Genomic DNA, 18,372 nt, shown 5'->3' with positions numbered 1-18,372 from the left:
CTCAGTCTCCACACAGTTCCCAGCCTGCTACTGTTTCATTTCGGAGTTTTGAATGGATTTTCCCAACCCCTTGTTTGTTTTCCACACTTCGCAATAATTCAGAAGAATCTTCAGGGTCTCAGGCATAGGAGCTAACAGAGAAAGAAGCAAAGCAAAGAAATCAAGAGAAGAAAGGAAGGAAAGGAGGAAAGAACGAGGGAAGGAGGGAAGGAGGAAAGAGAGGGAGGGAGGAAAGGAAAGAAGGGAGGAAAGAAGGAAGGGAGGAAAGAAGGAAGGAGGGAGGGAGGGAGGGAGAAGGGAAAGAGAAAGAAAGAAAACATAGTGCAGTTGTCCCTGTCATTGAAAGGAAAAAGTCCCAAGGTTGTCTGACTTGGATGCCCGCACCCATGGTCAAGGCTGACAAACGAGGTTTTTTGTTCTCTCAGCTCTAACACTGAGCCTGAAGGCTGGGTTGAGAAGGTGCCTTCGGAGATGGCTTGGAGTATGCAGTGGAAGTGGGAAGTGAGGGAGGAGAAGCATGAGAAGTGGAGAAGGACTTTGGGTTTGGTCCCTGATCACAAGGTGGACTCCAGGGACGAGTCCAAGATGTCGTCCTGATGGCTGTTGCTGTTTGAATCACTGTCATAGCTCTGGGGGCTTGAGTAGTTGGCAGCTTCTTGCAGCCTCATCAGCATGTTCATCTGCAAGGAAGAGGACAAAGGGTTAGGAACTCTCAGCCCAGTCACTCCTACTGCCTCATACAGAATTTTTTTAAAATTTTTTTTAACATTTTTATTTGAAGTTTTGAGTTCTGAATTCTATCCCTCCCCTCCCCCTCCTTGACACAGATATAGGATATACATATGCAATTATATAAAATATTTCCATATTAGACATTTTGTACAAGAAGACTCGAATAAAAGAAAAAAAAATAAAAGAAAGTGAAAATAGCATGCTTCGGTCTGTATTCAAACAATATCAGCACTTTCTCTGGAGGCAGATAGCATACTTCATCATGAGTCCTTTGGGATTGTCTTGGATCATTGTATTGCTGAGAATAGCTAAGTCATTCACAGTTATTCATTAAACAATATAGCTCCACTGTGTACAATATTCTCCTTAATATACTTTCTGAAAGCAATTTTGGAGCTATCCTGATCTTCCCAGATCCCTTATTCTGAAGTTCCTCCCAAGATGGCTCCAGAACCTCTTTGACTTATGTCCATCTAGATAGGCCTCCAAGTGAACCCAGAAACAAAGTAGCTTTCCAGTAGCAAGCAGCTATTGGACGTGTTAAATTCTATTTACTGAAAGTTCACAAGTCAGACTAATCCCTGTTTGTTTTTTTTTTCCTAACTGCTTGTCTAGCTATAGAGACTCAGCACTTTAAGCATCTGGATTTTTTTTCTCACTTCTATTCCAGTTGTGATATGCTTAAGAGAAGGGGTCTACTGAGAGCATCCTAAACAGTATGATGAACCTGGAGGAATCTTGTATTTTCCCATAGCTCTTAGTAAGATTTTTAGAATTTATTTATTTCACCAATGTATTCTCCCAGTAATATCAGAGTGCCAACAATCTTACAAAGTCTGGGCAATGAAGATGACCAAGCAATCTGTTAGAAGACATTAATCTTCAGGCTCCCCAAGAACAGGTGACATTCTCTAAACCCCACTAGTGAAATTGGACACTCACCAGTGGATCTCCTTCTGCATCACTTGGGGGAACCTGTTTACTGGTTGAACCTTCTCGGGGCACAGAGTAGCCATCGAAACCTACATCTTCAGGCCGCAGTTGGAGCAGAGGAGGCCACTCGTGTTGCTGGGGGGTGGCTGCCCATGGATAAGTATCCATCACCCATTTAGCGGGATCTTCCCATGGGGTTCTTCTTCCATAGAGCTAAAACCAAACATGATGAGATTGAAATCAGGTTCAGAAGTATGCTGATGAGGAAATAATGTGGCTTTTGGAAACCTCAGGACTGTGTCTTCTAAAGCTCTTCTCATCTGAAAAATCCTGTGTTGGTGACTTCCTTCTTAGCACACAATGATAAGAACAGCACTAGTCAAAGAGTTCCAAGTACTGAATTATACTCAAATCTTCAGTCAATTGGCACATGGATTTTCCAGAGACTCGAGAAACCAAGATAGCAAAGAGACCACAAGAGGCAGAAAGTATGTGAAGCCCTAATGGGGATTCAAAGGGAAGAGGCAGCTGGAGGCTAGATTTGACTTAAGACAAATATAAGACCCTACAGCTTACCTGCCCTACAGACACCAGAGGGTGGCTTCTGTTACGAATATAATATATATTCATGGGCTTTGCTATGAATCAGCTAATTGCATATCAAATCCAGCTAAGCAAGGGGGCAAAGAGTATGGGAGAAAAAGTAGAAAACAGACACAAAGTACCTAACAGAAATAAAAGTTTGCGTTGGAGCCCTGGAGACTGAACCCTTCCACCCCCACCCTAATCTGTGAACTGATATAGCAAATAGGACAGGAACTAGGCACAAGACCAACTCTGAGTTCCTAGGATCTTAGAGCTTAGAATGAAATATAACATGGTCTTCAAAATCATCTAGGCCATGTTTTACAGATGAAGAAGCCGAAACCCAGAGAGGTTAAGTAGCAGAGCTGTGATCTGAACAGAGGTCTTGACTCTAAGGGTGGCTATTTCTCTGTCTATCTAGATATAGCTATATATACATATTGAACTCTATCTAGATTTTGATGTCTATGCCTGCGGATATTGATATCCATATCTAGGTAGGTCTATATCTATCTCATTCTACTAGGTGTGGAGATGTAGGTATACACACACAAATATGTATGTATGTATATATATATATATATTTATATGTGTGTATACATACACACACATACACACATATTTATTTCAGTACCTAGACTAATAAATATTTATTGAAATGAATTCAGTCATCGCTTTTTTTTAGTTTAGAGCTGGAAGAGGTCTCAGAGGTTATCTCATTCAGCCCCCTTCAGTTTACAGATGAGGAAACTCTTAGAAGACATTGAATCCAAATCCCTTTGTTGACAGATGAGGAAACTGAGGCGTAAGAGTGGTGGCTTCTATAGTATATTTTCAAGGAATGGCAGTGGGTTTGCTGGGTGTGCTGGGTTTGTGGGAGCATAAATTGAGCAGAAACCCTTCAGACCTACAAAACTTGGGGCCTTTGGAACATAAGTGTTATTTATAGCTTTAAGCCATGGATTTCTTCTTCATATGGTGTAAATCTCATCACTCTGAACTTTTTCAAGTCCAGGGGAAAGAGTATTTGACAAATGTACAGCCAAGAAGCTCCATAGCAGGCACTTCAGTGAATTTGCTGACTGCAGAATTAAAATTGATTACCTTTAACATATCAAGTGTGGGGAGGGGATCCATTCTATTAGGGTAAAGGAAGGGATCCGTATCCATAGATGACCTCTCACCTTCCCTCACATATAAAAAATATCTGCCAAAGTTGTTGAGGTCATGCTTCACGTGTTTTTTTTTTGTGGGTGGCCCTTGTTGCATTCCATATGTTACGTTGGGATGCAGCCTAAGTCAGAGTAAAGGCTTTGGGAAAAGCATAATTTGGGTACCGTGACTTGCCTAGGAACACGGGTCACATATCTATAGGCTTTATAGTTTGCAAAGTGCATATCTCAAAATACTGTGAGGCAAGTAGTATACTTACATACTTACATGTTATTATCCCCATTTGACCGGTAAAGAGACTGAGACTTAGAAAAGTTAAGTGACATGTAGTGTACATAGTTGTAGTGCTGTTATATCTTAGAGTTGGATCTTCAACTCAGGGACTAGGATGTTAAATCCAGTGTTTTGGATGGATTTGTTTGCTTTTTCATTACATGTTGTTGTTGCTCAGTCAAGTCCGACTCTGTAACCCCATTTGGAATTTTCTTGGCAAAGATACTGGAGTGGTTTGTAATTTCCTTCTCTAGCTCATTTTACAGATGAGGAAACTGAGGAAACAAGGTTAAGTGATTTTCCTAGGGTCACAAAGTTAGGAAATGTCTGAGACTGGATTTGATCTCAAGACTTCCTGACTCCAGGCCCGGCACTCTATCCAATGCACCACCCCGCTGCCCTATCATTACATGATATTATTTCATTTCACAGAGAGAGCTTTCTATGTGAAATGGAATAAGCTTTTGGACTGCTTTTGACAGTGCTCTCCCAAACAGAAGGCCCCACAACCATGGCATGAACTGCAAGAAAGTGCCATCCTATCCCTCTGACCTGAAGAAAGAGCTAGAGGTCATAACTAACACACCTACTGTATGAGAACCCACAAGTGCTATACCAGAAGCCATAGGAACAGGGTTGGGTAAGAACATGACCTTGGATGGTCTACCTTGGCGTTGTCTGTGATCAGGCTAGCACTAGAACACAGGTGCCCTCCTCTTTCTCTTTCCTTAGAGCAAAAGATTTAGTATTCAGTCTGACAAACGGCCACAAAGCCCTTCTTTCCACCTTCCTGGAACTCTGGGGATACAAGACCAGTGTGAGGCATCAAAGACATTGGACCACAGATTTAGAGCTGCAAGTGATGGATGCCTTAGGCTCACACTGCATGAGGTTTCATTTGGACAATATTCCTAAAAAGAGAGAAAAATGATGGACAAGGAAGAGACTACAAAGCTCTAAAGTCAGAGGATCTGAGTTCAAATCCCAATACTGACTTTTCCTTTCTGTGTGACCTTGGGCAAATCATTTATGCTCCTTAGGTTTCATCTTCCTTATCTGTAAAACGAGGAATTAGACTAGGTGATCTTGAGGTTGCTTCCAGCTCTAGAGAGAGCTAAGAAGCTATGAATAATGGGACAGTGGCCTCAGTTATAAGATGATGCAGTGAGCACATTAATATCACCTTCAAAGACAAATTCACTAGCCTCCTGCTTGTGTTTGGAAGAACCAAAAATCATGAAAAAGGCAGGCAGGTGGCACAATGCTGGGCCTGGAGTCAAGAAAACTCTGAGTTCAAATCCAGCCTTAGATACTAGCTGGGTAACCCTGGGCAAGTCACTTAACCCTGTTTGCCTCAGTTTCCTCATCTGTAAAATGAGCTGAAGAAGGAAATGTCAAACCACTCCAGTATCTTTGCCAAATGGGGTCATGAAGAGTTGGATATGACTGAAAAATAACTGCACAATGACAACAAAAACCATGAAATTAATAATTAGTTGAACAGCAGCAAAGAAAATATATGAAAATTTCAAGGCTCGATGTATGATCTCCACAAAAAAAGAAAAAAAGGTTTCTTACATAAGAATATATCTAAATTTCCACTTTAACTATAAGCAATGAGCACATAAATCCCTGCTTGGGAGGAGGCAAAGAGTGATACAATAAAACACAGAAGTTGGGGGATACATTTCTATATTTCTAGAACAATCTACGGGACCGAAGCTTCAATGGGCTTTTACTCCCATATGAGCATGTCCTATATGGACACTTTGCATGATGGGCAGTTATTTGTTCACAAGTGAATCTATAGGTAAATTTAAAAAGTCAAGTAAAACCTTTGTGCTAAGCTAAAAATCCACATCTGACTAAGTTTACAGAGATGACATCAAGCAGCTGAATTATTGGCCAGTAGGGGGCAACATTGTTTCATTCTCCAAAAGGGAGCTTTTCACTTCCCCCTGCTGAAAGGAGAGTATCTCCCAGGCTGTAGCTTCAGGGCTACAAGTTTGGGGGTACACGGTTCATTGGATCACATATTCAGAACCAGAAGGGATGACTTAGTTACATAGGCTTAGTTGGGCTGCACAGTGCCTGCTGGCGTTCCTGAGACACACGAGCCAGCAGTTTGATTCACTAGTTTGGATGGTGATATCCTGGCTCAAATGTCTTTTGAAAGGTTGTGAAAGCTTGGCTTCACGAAATCAGATGGATAAAAGAGACTAAAATATGTAGAAAAATCTCAAGCCTGTTGGTTTTGCTTTTGCGGTATCTTCTTGAATACGCTCCCTCCTCTCCTCTGACACTGCCTGGACCCTGGTGCTGGCCTTTATCACCTCGCACTAGAACTACTGTAATAGCCTATGGGCCTCCCCCTATGCCAAGTCATCCTCCATCCAGCCACCAAAGTGATTTCCTAAAGCACAGGTCTGACCACATCGCTCCCCCACTCAATAAAATCCAGTTGCTCTCTACCATCTCCTGAATCAAACAGGAAATGCTCTTTTTGGCTTTCAAAGCCCTTCACAACCTAGCTTGCTGCCTACCTTTCCAGTCTTCCTACACCTTACTCCCCACTGCCACATGCTCTTTAATTCTGTAGCATCATCCTGCTTGTGGTTCTCCAAAGAAGATACTCCATCTCTTGGCTCTGGGCATTTTCTCTGGCTATCCCCCATGCCTGGAATTCTCTTCATCTCTATCTACTGTCTTCATTTAAGTCCCAACTAAAATCTCATCTTTTACAGGAAGCTTTTCCAAACCCCTCTTAATTCTAGTGCCTTTCCTCTATTAATTATTTCTTATTTATCCTGTCTGTAGCTTGTTTGTACATTATCTGTCTGTGTGTTGTTTCCCCCACTTCGACTGTGAGCTCCTCATGCACAGGGAGGATCTTTTGTTTCTTTTTCTGTCTTCACTGATTAGTACAGTGCCTCGCACATAGTGGGTAATTAATAAATGCTTATTTATTGAATGGCTATTTTGGGGTCATTTCTTCCCCTAGAAAACCATAAGGAGCTGGAGTGAAATGCCATTCACACGGGGAGTATAGTATGGTAAAAAAGAATCCCAAGCTGGGGGTTAGGAGACATGACTTCTAGATTTATAGAACTTTAGAAATAGAAGGGACTTCTTGTTGAGTCATTTTAGTCATGTCTGACTCTTTGTGACCCCATTTGGGGTTTTCTTGGCAAAGATACTTAGGTGGTTTCTCATTTCCATCTCCAACTCATTTTACAGATGAGGAAACTGAGACAAACAAGGTTAAGTGACTTGCCCAGGATCACACAGCTAGGAAGTTTCTGAGGCCAGATTTGAACTCAGGGAGATATGTCTTCCTGATTCCAGGTCCAGTGCCCTATCCATTGCTGCCACCTAGCTGCCCAGTAGAAAGGACTTTAGGGATCCTCTAATCACAGCCTCAAGGTAGGTAGGTAGTGCTAGGTAGTACAGTGCTGGGCCTAGGCCCTAGGACATGGTCACAATGCAAGGTGATAGAAGGCAGTATGATGTCATGAAAAAAGAGTAAAAAGGTGGTATGATATAATGAATAGAGAGTCAGCCTTGGTTTCTGGAAGACTTGGGCCTCCTTCTTGCCTCTAACATATAATGGCTGTGTGGCCATGTGCAAATCTCACTTGTCTGAGATGACATAAGTTAAACATGAGTTTCAAGCTGTATTAGTGAAGGAAGTTCCCATATCTGGAGTTTCTCAACTTTGGACAAAACCAAAAATGCTTTACTAAGAGCTATCTAAAATGCCCTGGGTAGTCAAGATTGTTTCCTTCAATGTATTTGGCATGATTTCATGTGTATAATTAATATCTTATTGCTTGCCTTCTCAATGGGTGGGGGAGGAAATGGAGGAAGGAGAGAATTTGGAACTTAAAATTAAAAAAAATTAGTTAAAAATACATGATCATTTATTAAAGGGGAAAAAAAGACTTTCAGATATAATGATACTAGAACTGCAGTAGTATTCTTCATACATCAATGGATTATGTGGGGTCTGTGTGAAGCGTAGCATCCCAGGATCAGATATCACATTCTCATCGCCCTATATTTGGTAGAGCCACTGAATGATGCCCAGGTGCCCTCTCCTAAGAGTATCCAGAGGCATTCTAAAGATGACATATAACACAGAGAATTAGTAATAAATGCTCCCTGTCTCCCATAGCTTATTCCAAAAGGACTGAGTACCATTTGAACTATTAGGTGTCAAGAGATTTCATAATCAGTGTTTCCTTCCCAAGAGTGATTGTTCCTATTCCAGATTCCTTGACACTTACAGTCTCATTTGCTTTTTGACAGGCTGGCCATCACTAGGCTGGATATCTGTTCATGACAGATAAAAACACTAAAAGGAAAGAAGTCACTTAACCCTTTGAGCGCTCCCCTGTTGGCAAGGGAAAAGCCTGTTGACATAACCCATGCTGTTCACAAATTCCATGAGAAGCTGGTAGCACTTTTGTCACCACTTTTGGATTGCCAGTCACTGGCCAGTGAGCAGCAAGGCAGCTTTCTCAAGATGATTATGGCGGGAGCAGAAATGTCTAATGGGAAAACATGGAGTCTCAGAGTAAGGAAGCAAAATCTGCCTTTTCCATTTACTGCTGAGGAGGCAAAGTTTATACATTCAACAAGTTTTCTGGCCCTCCTCAGAATCACTATGGCTTTTAGTATAATTCCTGTTCCCTTACCAAATGGGTTTTGGGTAAGAGAGAATAGAAATAGGTGAAATAGGATGGAAATAGGCCATCCGTGCCCATGTTTTCAATGTTCGTTTTTCATATAGTGACTGGACAATCAGTCCTGTCCTTGTCTTAGATCTTCTACCCCTCACCAACAGTCTTTTGGCCTCACAGACTTTAGTCCTGGAAAGGTTTCTGAGATAAACCAGATGTCAGGCATTCTAGGAAGTGTTAGGCTAAACTCAAAGAATGAGGTTATGTTATATTCTGGATCACGTCCTTTTTAATGATGCACTTTTAGAAACCAATGGAACCTAAATGATGCCCCATTTGTCACTGTGGCAACTAAACAGTATTGCAAAGAGAAGAAAGCTTGAAAAAAGAAATTCTGGTGGGGGTGGTGGTGGGGGTGGGAGGAAGGTAAACAATGCCACTTTCACAATAAGAGATTTCTCTTGCTGGGATGTTACACTGTGACTATGATGGGATGTACTACCTGAATGCAGAGCCAGAAGATCCCTCAGAAATCGTCCAGTCTAATTCCTTCATTTCATAGATGAAGACAGTGAGGCCCAAGGTAAGTGACATGTTCAAGGTCACGCAGATAGCAAGTAGCAAAGACAACATTTGAATCCAGGTCCTTTGATTCTAAATTGAATGTTCTTGCCACAATATTTGGTGTGCTTTATAAGGCACATGTTGACAAACTTACCAATGAAAAATAGAGCTAGGGAAGGTGGTTGAGGGGTGAATCTTTTGGCCAAAACATTTTTGAGCTGAAAAACATAGGGGTCCCTGCACTTTAAAATGTTGGGAACCACAGTGTGTGAGGCATTTATTAAGACTGCATGTGTTTGTTGGAGCCTATGAGCTTATGTTATTGTTGAGACATTTTTTTTTCAATCATGTTAGACTCTTTTTGACCCCATTTGGGGTTTTCTTGGCAAAGAAACTGGAGTGGTTTGCCATTTCCTTCCCCAGCTCATTTTACAGATAGGGAAACTGAGGCAACCAGGGTTAAGTGACTTTCCCAGGGTCACACAGCTAGTAAGTGTTTGAGGCCAAGTTTGAACTCAGTAAGATGAGTGTTCCTGATTTTAGATCCAGCCCTCTATGCACTATGGTGCCACCTAGCTGCCCTAGTGTCAATATTTCAAATGTATATTACCCATTTATAAAGGCTATTACAGTATTGCATCCGTTCATGAGAAAGTATATTGCCTATTCATAAGATAATAAAAGATAATGAGATCTCTGGAAATGGTAAGCAATCCAACTTATAAAAACATTCATACCCTATGACCTACTAGTCCTACACCCCTAAAAGGTTATTGACAGACTTTTTTTTTTTTACAAATCTTCCAGCAGCACTATTTGGCCCTAAAATAAAATGGGTCCAAGAACTTGGGGATGATTGGGAGATTTATGGTATATGTATGTCATGGATTATAACGCCTTAAGAGGCAGTGTGACAAAGTAAAAAAAAACCATGGAAAAACTTATTATGAAATAATTCCGAGTGAAAAAGGAGGACAAAAAGAATACATATATTGAATGCAACTATGTCAAAGCAACAACCGTGGCAACAAATCCACATTATGTGCATAGAAAAGAAATGAACATAAAATGATTCAGGGAAAACTGTCTTAAAGTCTTTGAGGTCGAGGTAAACAATCAGTAAATCATGGATGCTTACAGAACTATAGCACTGTTTACAATTACTTTGGGGCTATTTATTTTATATGTTTGCATCTGTACTTGTCATTGGGAGTTTAAATAAAACTTTCATAAAAATTAAAAGTAAATTGAAATTACTTGTCTCTTCATGCTAAACTAATATTTCCCTCAAATAGTTCATATGCATCTGAGTCCTATTGAGTCTGGAAGCAACCCATTTTCTTCAAGATATGTGTGTGTTAATTTTTTGTTTTTAACTTGGGGTCATTTGAGGAAAAAAATGACAAATAACTGACATTAATCCTAATATTAGAGGTTTGCAAATTGTTACATATACGATTTCATTTGATTCTCACAACCAAACTGTGAGGGAAGTAGATGCCACTATTATTTTTAGTTTAGAGGTGAGAAACCTGAGGCTGAAAGGCATTGCATGACTTGCCTAGGGTTACACAGCTAGCAAGCATCTGGGGTAAGATATGAACTCCTGACTCCAGGCCCAGCCCTCTGTCCACTAATGTCCTCATTATGATATGAGTGACCCTGGGTTCTAAAAGGCTTGACCAGTGGAGCACCAGTTCTTGTATCAAACTGGAAAGGCTTTCAATATGGATCCAGTGATGAAATGTCTATCATCCAAAGATCCGTTTAGTTAGGTCCAGAGATGCTAATTAATTGTTTGGTTTCAGGGTGACAAATTTTGGTGCACATAAATTTTAGAAGACTTGCAATGGGTTGTGATCCGTGTCAGTATAGAGAGAAACTCTACAAACAAAATAAGAAAAGTACTACCTAATTATCAAAGATCCAGTTGATACAGGGACCCGTATCTAGAGAAGATGTTAGGGGACCAATCCATTCCCACCCTGAGTAATCCTAGCAACACATTTTTACTAGACCTTTATAATGATTTCCTGACTCTTCAAACATATTCAGTCCATGGTACAATGATCAACCAAAGGACCACACACTGAATTTCTGAGGTCCTTCATCCCAATAACTGAACAGAAATTAACACTACAGCATCAATTTCCCAACAAGCAGTTAGGTAATGCCTTTTTCAAGACTCTATACAATGGGGAACTTCCTGAGGCAATCCATTCCACTTTGGGACAGCTCTCCTAATTAGGAAGATTTTCCTTCACCGAGCTGAAGTCTTCCTATCTATAACTGCCACCTACTGTCTCTAGTTCTGATTTCTGGGGCCAAGTAGAATAAAACTAATCCTTCTTCCACACGATAGCACAGCCAGCCCTTCAAAAATCCAAAGGCAGTAATAATCACGGCCCGACTTCTCAAGTGTTCTCCAGGATCAGCATCCCCAGTTCTTTTCCTTTAGGTTATTTTTGCTCTGACTTCTTTTAAAGTATAGCATTGCTGGCATTAATTATGAAGCAAATCTCTCCCATGTTTTCTCAACATTATCTATGGCTTTTCCAAATGTGCTACAATAGCAAATATTGACTTATTGTAATGCCTACAGTTTAAACAAACACACAAACATTACTAGCTTATGACCCCAGTGGATAACTTCTATCCTGAGTGTTGAGAAAAGAGATTTTGTGAACTGGCTTGAAGATTATTCACCCTGGCCTTCTGCCTATTAATTACTCAGCTTTGGTTTTGAAATACAGATTTAGCTTCTTATAATGCCTTCAGGATCAACAATAAAATTGTCACAGGCTCTAATTTTAGCATAACCGTCCTGCTCCTTGTGCTTAGCAAAAGGTGAAAAATTCATGTATTCATGATCTCCAGCTGCTGCAGACAGTTACTACAGCTTGGAGTCATTTGGCTGGCAGGGAAATTTGTATGCACACCCACTTCAATAAGATAGCTGGATGGCAGCCCATGATCAAAAGCTTTTATAGCCTGGACAAACAGGCTCTCTGGGATGAGGGTGGTTTTATCTGGTTGTCAAAAGAGCATAGTCACAGGAAAGCAGCTCCCAAATGCTCTCCTCACCTGGAGTCCTTCTCTGACAGCTTCCAGGAGATAGGGGATAATCGAGTAGTTCCATAAGTCTGTAAACCAAACTCTCGAACCATCCACATCTATGGGGCAGGACAGGAAGAGCCTAGGGCCTGCAAAGGACAGGAAAAGAAGGATCAGAGACTCAAGTGCGGGTATGACTTCAAACTGAGTGCCCTTGGGAAGCAGTACCATGGAGAGGGGAGTGCTCGAGCAGAGCACCAGGGGATTGATAAGAATTTATTGAAATTGTTTAGATGCCAGACTCTGTGAGTGAAAAGAAAGAACACCCCACAGGGCTCTTATCTGGCAGATCTACTCAAGCGGGGAGGATCCAAAAGGACATCTTCTGCTACGGAACAGCATAGGCCGTCTTGAACATCGGGGTCTCTCTCAAACCTCTTGGGGAAAATCGTTCCATAGGCAGTTCTTGGCCATTTAGGATCTTATTTAAGCTCCTCTTTTTTTCATGGCTTCTTGCCATTTCAGGTACCTCCCCCACTCTATCAGCACCGCCATCTGTGGCTGGCTCAGGGAAGGGAGAAGCAAAACCTACAGCAGCAATTTGGCTCTCTGTTAGGCAGAAGTGGTGAAAGGTTTAGCAACAGAGAAAGTGAAAATGAGCTTTGGGGAATTCTCTGTAAATTTTAATCAGCCATGCTATCTTCTCTCTCCACAAACATGGGAAATTTGGGATTTGGAAGTAGTCATCACCAAATGCGTAATTAGAAAAGGCTTTCACTGTCATGGCATTTTAGGGGGCACCAGAGAGCCCACTATTTGAGGGTGGTGAGAACATTTAGGCATCCACCTTTCAATTTTGCCTCCTCTTTATTCCTACTCATTGAACTGTCACTGGTGGTACTGTGGGTTCAAAGCCTTTTTCAACTCTCACCGATAGTGACGTCTGAAGAGCTATGAGCCTCTAGGAAGCGGTTGAGATGTTGCCAGACCTTAGGGATCCAATCAATGATTTTCACAAGCTCAGCATTCCGCACACGTCCACTGATTTCTGTTTCAATGAGCTTCCTCCTCAGGAAACGGCTGAGAAAACCCTTTACCGGCTCAGTGTGGTTGGCACACAGCACCCATCTAGAAAAAAAAAAACAGGGTTAACATTTCTCAGCAAGTCACATCTCTGGTTGTGACTCTCCAAACTATATTAAAATGTCACTCCTGGGGCAGCTAGGTGGCACAGTGAGTACAGCACTGGCCCTGAAGTCAGGAGGACCTGAGTTCAAATTCGGCCTCAGACACTTGACACGCTTACTAGCTGTGTGACCCTGGGCAAGTCACTTAACCCCAATTGCCTTGCCTTCCCCCCTGCAAAAAAAAAATATCACTCCTGCTCCCATGTGCTCATAGACCTGATATGGAAGAGGGCCTTAGAAATGGCATAGTGGTATACTAGTCAGAGCAAAGGGCCATAGCCTAACAACAGTACCTCCTTGGCCTGTGCTCCCAGTTTGTAACTCTTCTCCTCTGACTTAGTTGTAGTAATTGGAGAGGACTACACAAAGGCAGTAGCTGGTGTTCTTGACAAGTTGAAGGACATAAAGCTATTTAATGAGCTCCTTCCAACCCCTGACCATGGTAGCAGCTGAACAGCAATCAATCAACAAATATTTATTAAACACCTTCCATGGTCTAAGCAATCCTTTCTTTCCCTCCACTCACCTCCCATACTTTTGGAGAAAGCAAGAATTTTAGTCCTAATGCCTGTCATGTGAATATATCTAACTCACTGTGATGAAGTTTATACTTCAGTAGGTCACATTTAGGAGTTATGGGGACAGAGAAGAAGAAAAGGGGGAGGAAGGCTAAGTTCATTTGGGATTGATAATAGATGAACAGAATATCAAGGTCTTATAGACTCAGAAGCTTGGAAGACGCTCTCAAATAACAGCTTTCATCAGTCATATTCACTTTCAGCACTGGAGAGAGGAGATGCCAACAGGTGGTGTACATATGGATTGTTAGGGGTAATGGGCTGGAAAAGGTTAGTCACTGCCCAAAATGGTCTTCTGAAGAGGGAAAGTAAAGGTTTCATATTGGGAGTTAAATTGGGGTCCCAATAATTGTACAGGTAGGGAGAGACCACTATCTTTCATGTCACTCCCAAATTAGGATAGCATAGTTGATACACCTTACCTGAAATTGTGGTGAAGCTGGAGGTTGGGAGTGGAAGAGGTAGCCTGGTTCATTGTGCCAATTATATATGGACTGCAGGGGAGATTAACAAGGAGGAAAGTATAAGCCAAGAAAGAACCACATACGAGAAACATCATTGTATCTGCACCCACGCTGTGGACCTTTTAGCACCTAACTGACCCCCCAGTGAATCACATCAAAGATTAATTGCTGTATTGCTCTATTAATCATTTGGCACTCAGTTGCACCAAGTTATCTGATTGGGATAGTGGCTTACAAGGGTCCATGAGGTTCCAAGTATATCTTTACCATTTATGGTACTTGCAGTTCAGAAGCCCATTGAAGATCTCACCCAAGGAACTGACATGATGGAGATTGTCCAGAATGATGACTAGAGGCATATCCACAGGGCTGTTTTCACTGTTGCATTGATCAGCAAGGTTAGACAGGTACTGGCGTAGTTCCTGTAGAGACCCCAAGAAGAGCCAAGAAGGAACAAGTTGATGAGAGGTCTCTTCATGAAGAGGCCAAACTCTCTTGGGAGGGCCAGGTGATTCCCAACCTTTATTTTTACCCATTCAAAGTTACCCACTCTAGATTACAGATCTAGATCTGGAAGAGGTCTCAGAGCCTGCCATATAGGCCAATCCTTTTATTTTGAAGATGAAGAAAGTGAAGCCCCAGGAGGGAAAGTGTCTTGCTGAAGGTCACACAAGTAATAAGTAGCAAAACTGGGATTTCTCCCCCCAAAATCTGGCTTGCTTTCTACCATACCATTGATTTCTTAACATAGTCTAGGTACCAATGGAGACTTAATGAAAGGCCTGCTGTTAAGTCTTTACATTTTCATAGAATGCTGTTTTTGCCAAACCACATTCCATGATACCTCACTGTTCCATTATACATGATTAACGATCCATAGAAAATTTCAATGTGAATGATTTCCTCTCTCAGAAATATTAAGTTTGAGAATATACATGAGGAAAAAGCACACAGCACTTTCATGCTATAAAAATAGGCTCAATTTTCTCTCCCTCACTTGTGTAGCCTGAGAGCATTCTATCACCTCTCAGTCACTCCCCAGGAGCAGGATTCATGGATTTTTTTTTCAGGTCTCAAGTAAGGACACTTAAGAGACCCAAATATACTCCATGGTTAAATTTTAGTTCGGTAAACACTGATAGAATGTTGGAGTTGAAAGGGGTGGTAGAGATGGACCGGCCCACTCCCTTCATTTTGTAGAATGGGTAAATTGAGGCTCAGAGAAATGGAGTTAATGTCCAAAGTCGAATAGGTAATTAGAAGCAAAGGCAGGACTAGAACACAGGTTCCTTGGTTCCCAATTCAGTGAGTGCTCTTTTAAATTCAAGCTTTATCAATGATACCACTAAATGTCTGGAGGAAATTCACATTGATTAATTCTATTCTAGAATTAGCCAGCAAGGGCATTAGCATATACTGGGAGAACGCTCTAAACAAGTTTCTTGCCCTTTATGAAATTTACTAGGAAAATTAGATTTTTCTGTGGAAACAGTCCAAATTTCAGGGTACAATTACCTGTGGAAAGATTCCCCTGGGCTGGGATTCAGAGGTGTTCATTGGTGGATGCCTTTGTGGTCCACTGCACTAGGCTCAGAAACTAGCTGCCCTTCACTTCACTCCCTGGACTCTTTCTCATCATATAGTCCCTGTTCCTGCCCCTCCAGTTCTGGTAGCACAATCAGATCAACTCTGTCACCACTCCTTTGAAGGGCACATCAGCCCAGTCCCCTGTGCTTCCAGTCACCATCCTTGCAACTTTCCTCCCTGGTCAACATTACCCTCTAGGCATTATCTCCTATTAGAAAGTAAGCTCCTTGAAGGCAGGTCCAGTCTTTGCTTTGCATTTACATTCCCAGTGCGTAGCATAAAGTGCTTAATAAATTCTTTTTCATTCATATATTCATTTGAAATGATGTTTTTCATTCCAGGTTCTTTATAACTGGGGGCTGGAAAACCACAAGGAGGAAGCTGGGAAAATAAACTTCATGATCCAGTCTCTGAAATACATTTCATGGAAAGGTGGCTTTCACTATTTTATGGAAATTGTCAACTATCTAGCAAGGGCCAGGAACAGCTGATGCCTGGCCCCTTAATCTGGTTCACTCACCTTGCTGGATTTGTGGTCTACATTGAAAGTGGAAATGACTCCATCTACTAGCTTCCGCCCCTCTCGGAGGACCATGTATTCAGATAGACGGTTAGCCAGGTATGTTTTTCCAGTGCCACTGGGCCCAGAGAGGATGATGCGTCTGTGCTCCGTCAGGAGGGTGACATACCGCTGAAGGATGGGTTTTGGGATAAGAGATTCAAAGACCAGACAGTCCAGGCTATTTTCAGAGAGGCCTACATTTGGGAGAGAAATGCAAAGCGTAAGACTTCTATATTGTGTTGGGTACCTATCTCATCTCTTCTAAAAATTGTGTGAGCTCTTTGAAGTCAGGGACATGTATGAATTATCTCCTTAGGTGTCCCCACTTCCTTAGAATCTAGACACAATGTCTTAAACATCTCATACATCTTATACATGCTCACATTTAATAATTCACATTTACCTAGCACTTCAAGTCTCATAAAGTGATTTTCCCTACACAAGCTTAAGGAAGTGAATGAAGGTATTATCTCCCAATTTTACAGATGAGGAAAATCAGGCTCTGAGAGCTTAACTAACTTTTTTATTTTAGTGAGCAAGTATCTAACAGCTTCTACATCCAAATCCAACTTGCTTTCTACTGTGCCTTGGTGGCTCTCAGAGATTTCTGGAAATAGGAGGCCCTGGTCCTCGATGAAGAAAATTTCTGTTTAATACAGATAGGAGTCTTCTTGAAAGTAAATGAATGGCTGAGAAATTTCAGATTAGCAATCAGTTTAGATTCTAGTATTTTTAACGGCTTTAGGTACACAGGGCTCTTGAGTGAAGACACTCATCTTCAGGACAGATAGGCTGATCCCTTCATCCTTGACACCCTGCAGATTGAACCGAATTGTCTGCACCAGAATGAACTTTTGTGGAAGAAATCTTTTGTATGCTCTGCATGCCTGGAAGGCAAATCCATTTCCAACATCATACTGAGTTTTGATAACAGAAGGTGGCCAAAGGAACTCTACACACCTGTCAGCAGATTTAAAGTATTTCATTTTAATTTTTATAATAAATTTGTATCCTATCCTTTGATTCAAAGTAACCTACTATATATTTTCCCACTGTAATCTAGGCATTTTAAAAAGAAACAAGCATTTGGGACAGGTGTTCCAATATTAGTTAAGCCTCTATTCCTCTGTAAGAAGAGGAGTTGATGTTTATACTGTTTTATGAGGCCCTGGATATCTTTTGTCTCATTTGATTCTTAACATCAGCCTTCTGTGGTTCTGCTATTATTACCCCCACTTACAGATGAGCCAATTCTCTTGTAAAACTCGTCTTCTACAAGTTACAAGGCTAATGGGGCCCTTCTCATTTAATTTCAGCAATAAGCACAGTCTTGTTAAAAATGTTTTCAGTAGCCCTTTGCAAACCCTTGGGATTAGTTAAAAGGACTGAAGGCATGTTAAGAATAACTGTAGCGAAGGGGGAAAAAATGCATTCTGCCAAGTGTTAAAACAAGGGTGACAATTAACAAGGAGCTCTGAACTCTGCATCTGGCTTAATTACCTTTGATAGAAACTGAGATGGTGTTATTTTCTCCAACCAAATAACCACAGGGTAGCAGTTCAGGAGTCTCTGGAGTGTTGGTCCGTTTGATTTCCCCAATGCTGTAGCCTAGAACACTGTCTGAATTCAGGCCCAGCTGACTTGCTGGATCCACATGAATAATGTATTCCTGGGGAAAAAGCAGAAAAAAATCAAGCCTGATCAAAGCCCCGGCTCAGATTTGTAGGTGACTCATGGTTTCACTGGGTGATTTATGACCATCTCCTCTTCTCTCTCAGACAGAGTCTGAGATGAAACAGAGCTGTGAAGTGAGTGGAGGACGAGCTGGCTGTCTATAAATGCTTTTGATACTTCTAGAATCCCTGAAGGCCTCTACAAATAATGATTTATTTGGTTAGTGATGAAAAAAAAAAAACTTGGAGAAGTTTGTGTACATTTAGTCTGGATTAACTGAGCATGGAAAAGTTAGGGTACTTCTTCCAAGCTCATCCAACATCT

The 18,372-nt window shown here is 41.4% G+C and overlaps 1 protein-coding gene across 1 annotated transcript in view; it reads right to left on the bottom strand.

Annotated features, from left to right (window-relative positions):
• Positions 1-273: 273 nt before the first annotated feature.
• Positions 274-18,372, bottom strand: part of NAV2 (neuron navigator 2) — a 101,232-nt gene continuing 83,133 nt past the window's right edge. The window contains exons 20-27 of the mRNA XM_036763321.1: positions 17,875-18,043; positions 16,333-16,568; positions 14,493-14,647; positions 14,184-14,255; positions 12,928-13,124; positions 12,027-12,145; positions 1,675-1,878; positions 274-680 (exon numbers count right to left, since the gene is read on the bottom strand). Coding sequence (XP_036619216.1) covers positions 555-680; positions 1,675-1,878; positions 12,027-12,145; positions 12,928-13,124; positions 14,184-14,255; positions 14,493-14,647; positions 16,333-16,568; positions 17,875-18,043 — 1,278 coding nt within the window. The 3' untranslated portion in view covers positions 274-554. The remainder of the gene's footprint in view (positions 681-1,674; positions 1,879-12,026; positions 12,146-12,927; positions 13,125-14,183; positions 14,256-14,492; positions 14,648-16,332; positions 16,569-17,874; positions 18,044-18,372) is intronic.

This window comes from Trichosurus vulpecula, chromosome 6 (assembly GCF_011100635.1).
Source record: "Trichosurus vulpecula isolate mTriVul1 chromosome 6, mTriVul1.pri, whole genome shotgun sequence".
NCBI classification, from domain to species: Eukaryota; Metazoa; Chordata; class Mammalia; order Diprotodontia; family Phalangeridae; genus Trichosurus; species Trichosurus vulpecula.
This window is presented reverse-complemented; position numbering and strand designations above follow the sequence as displayed.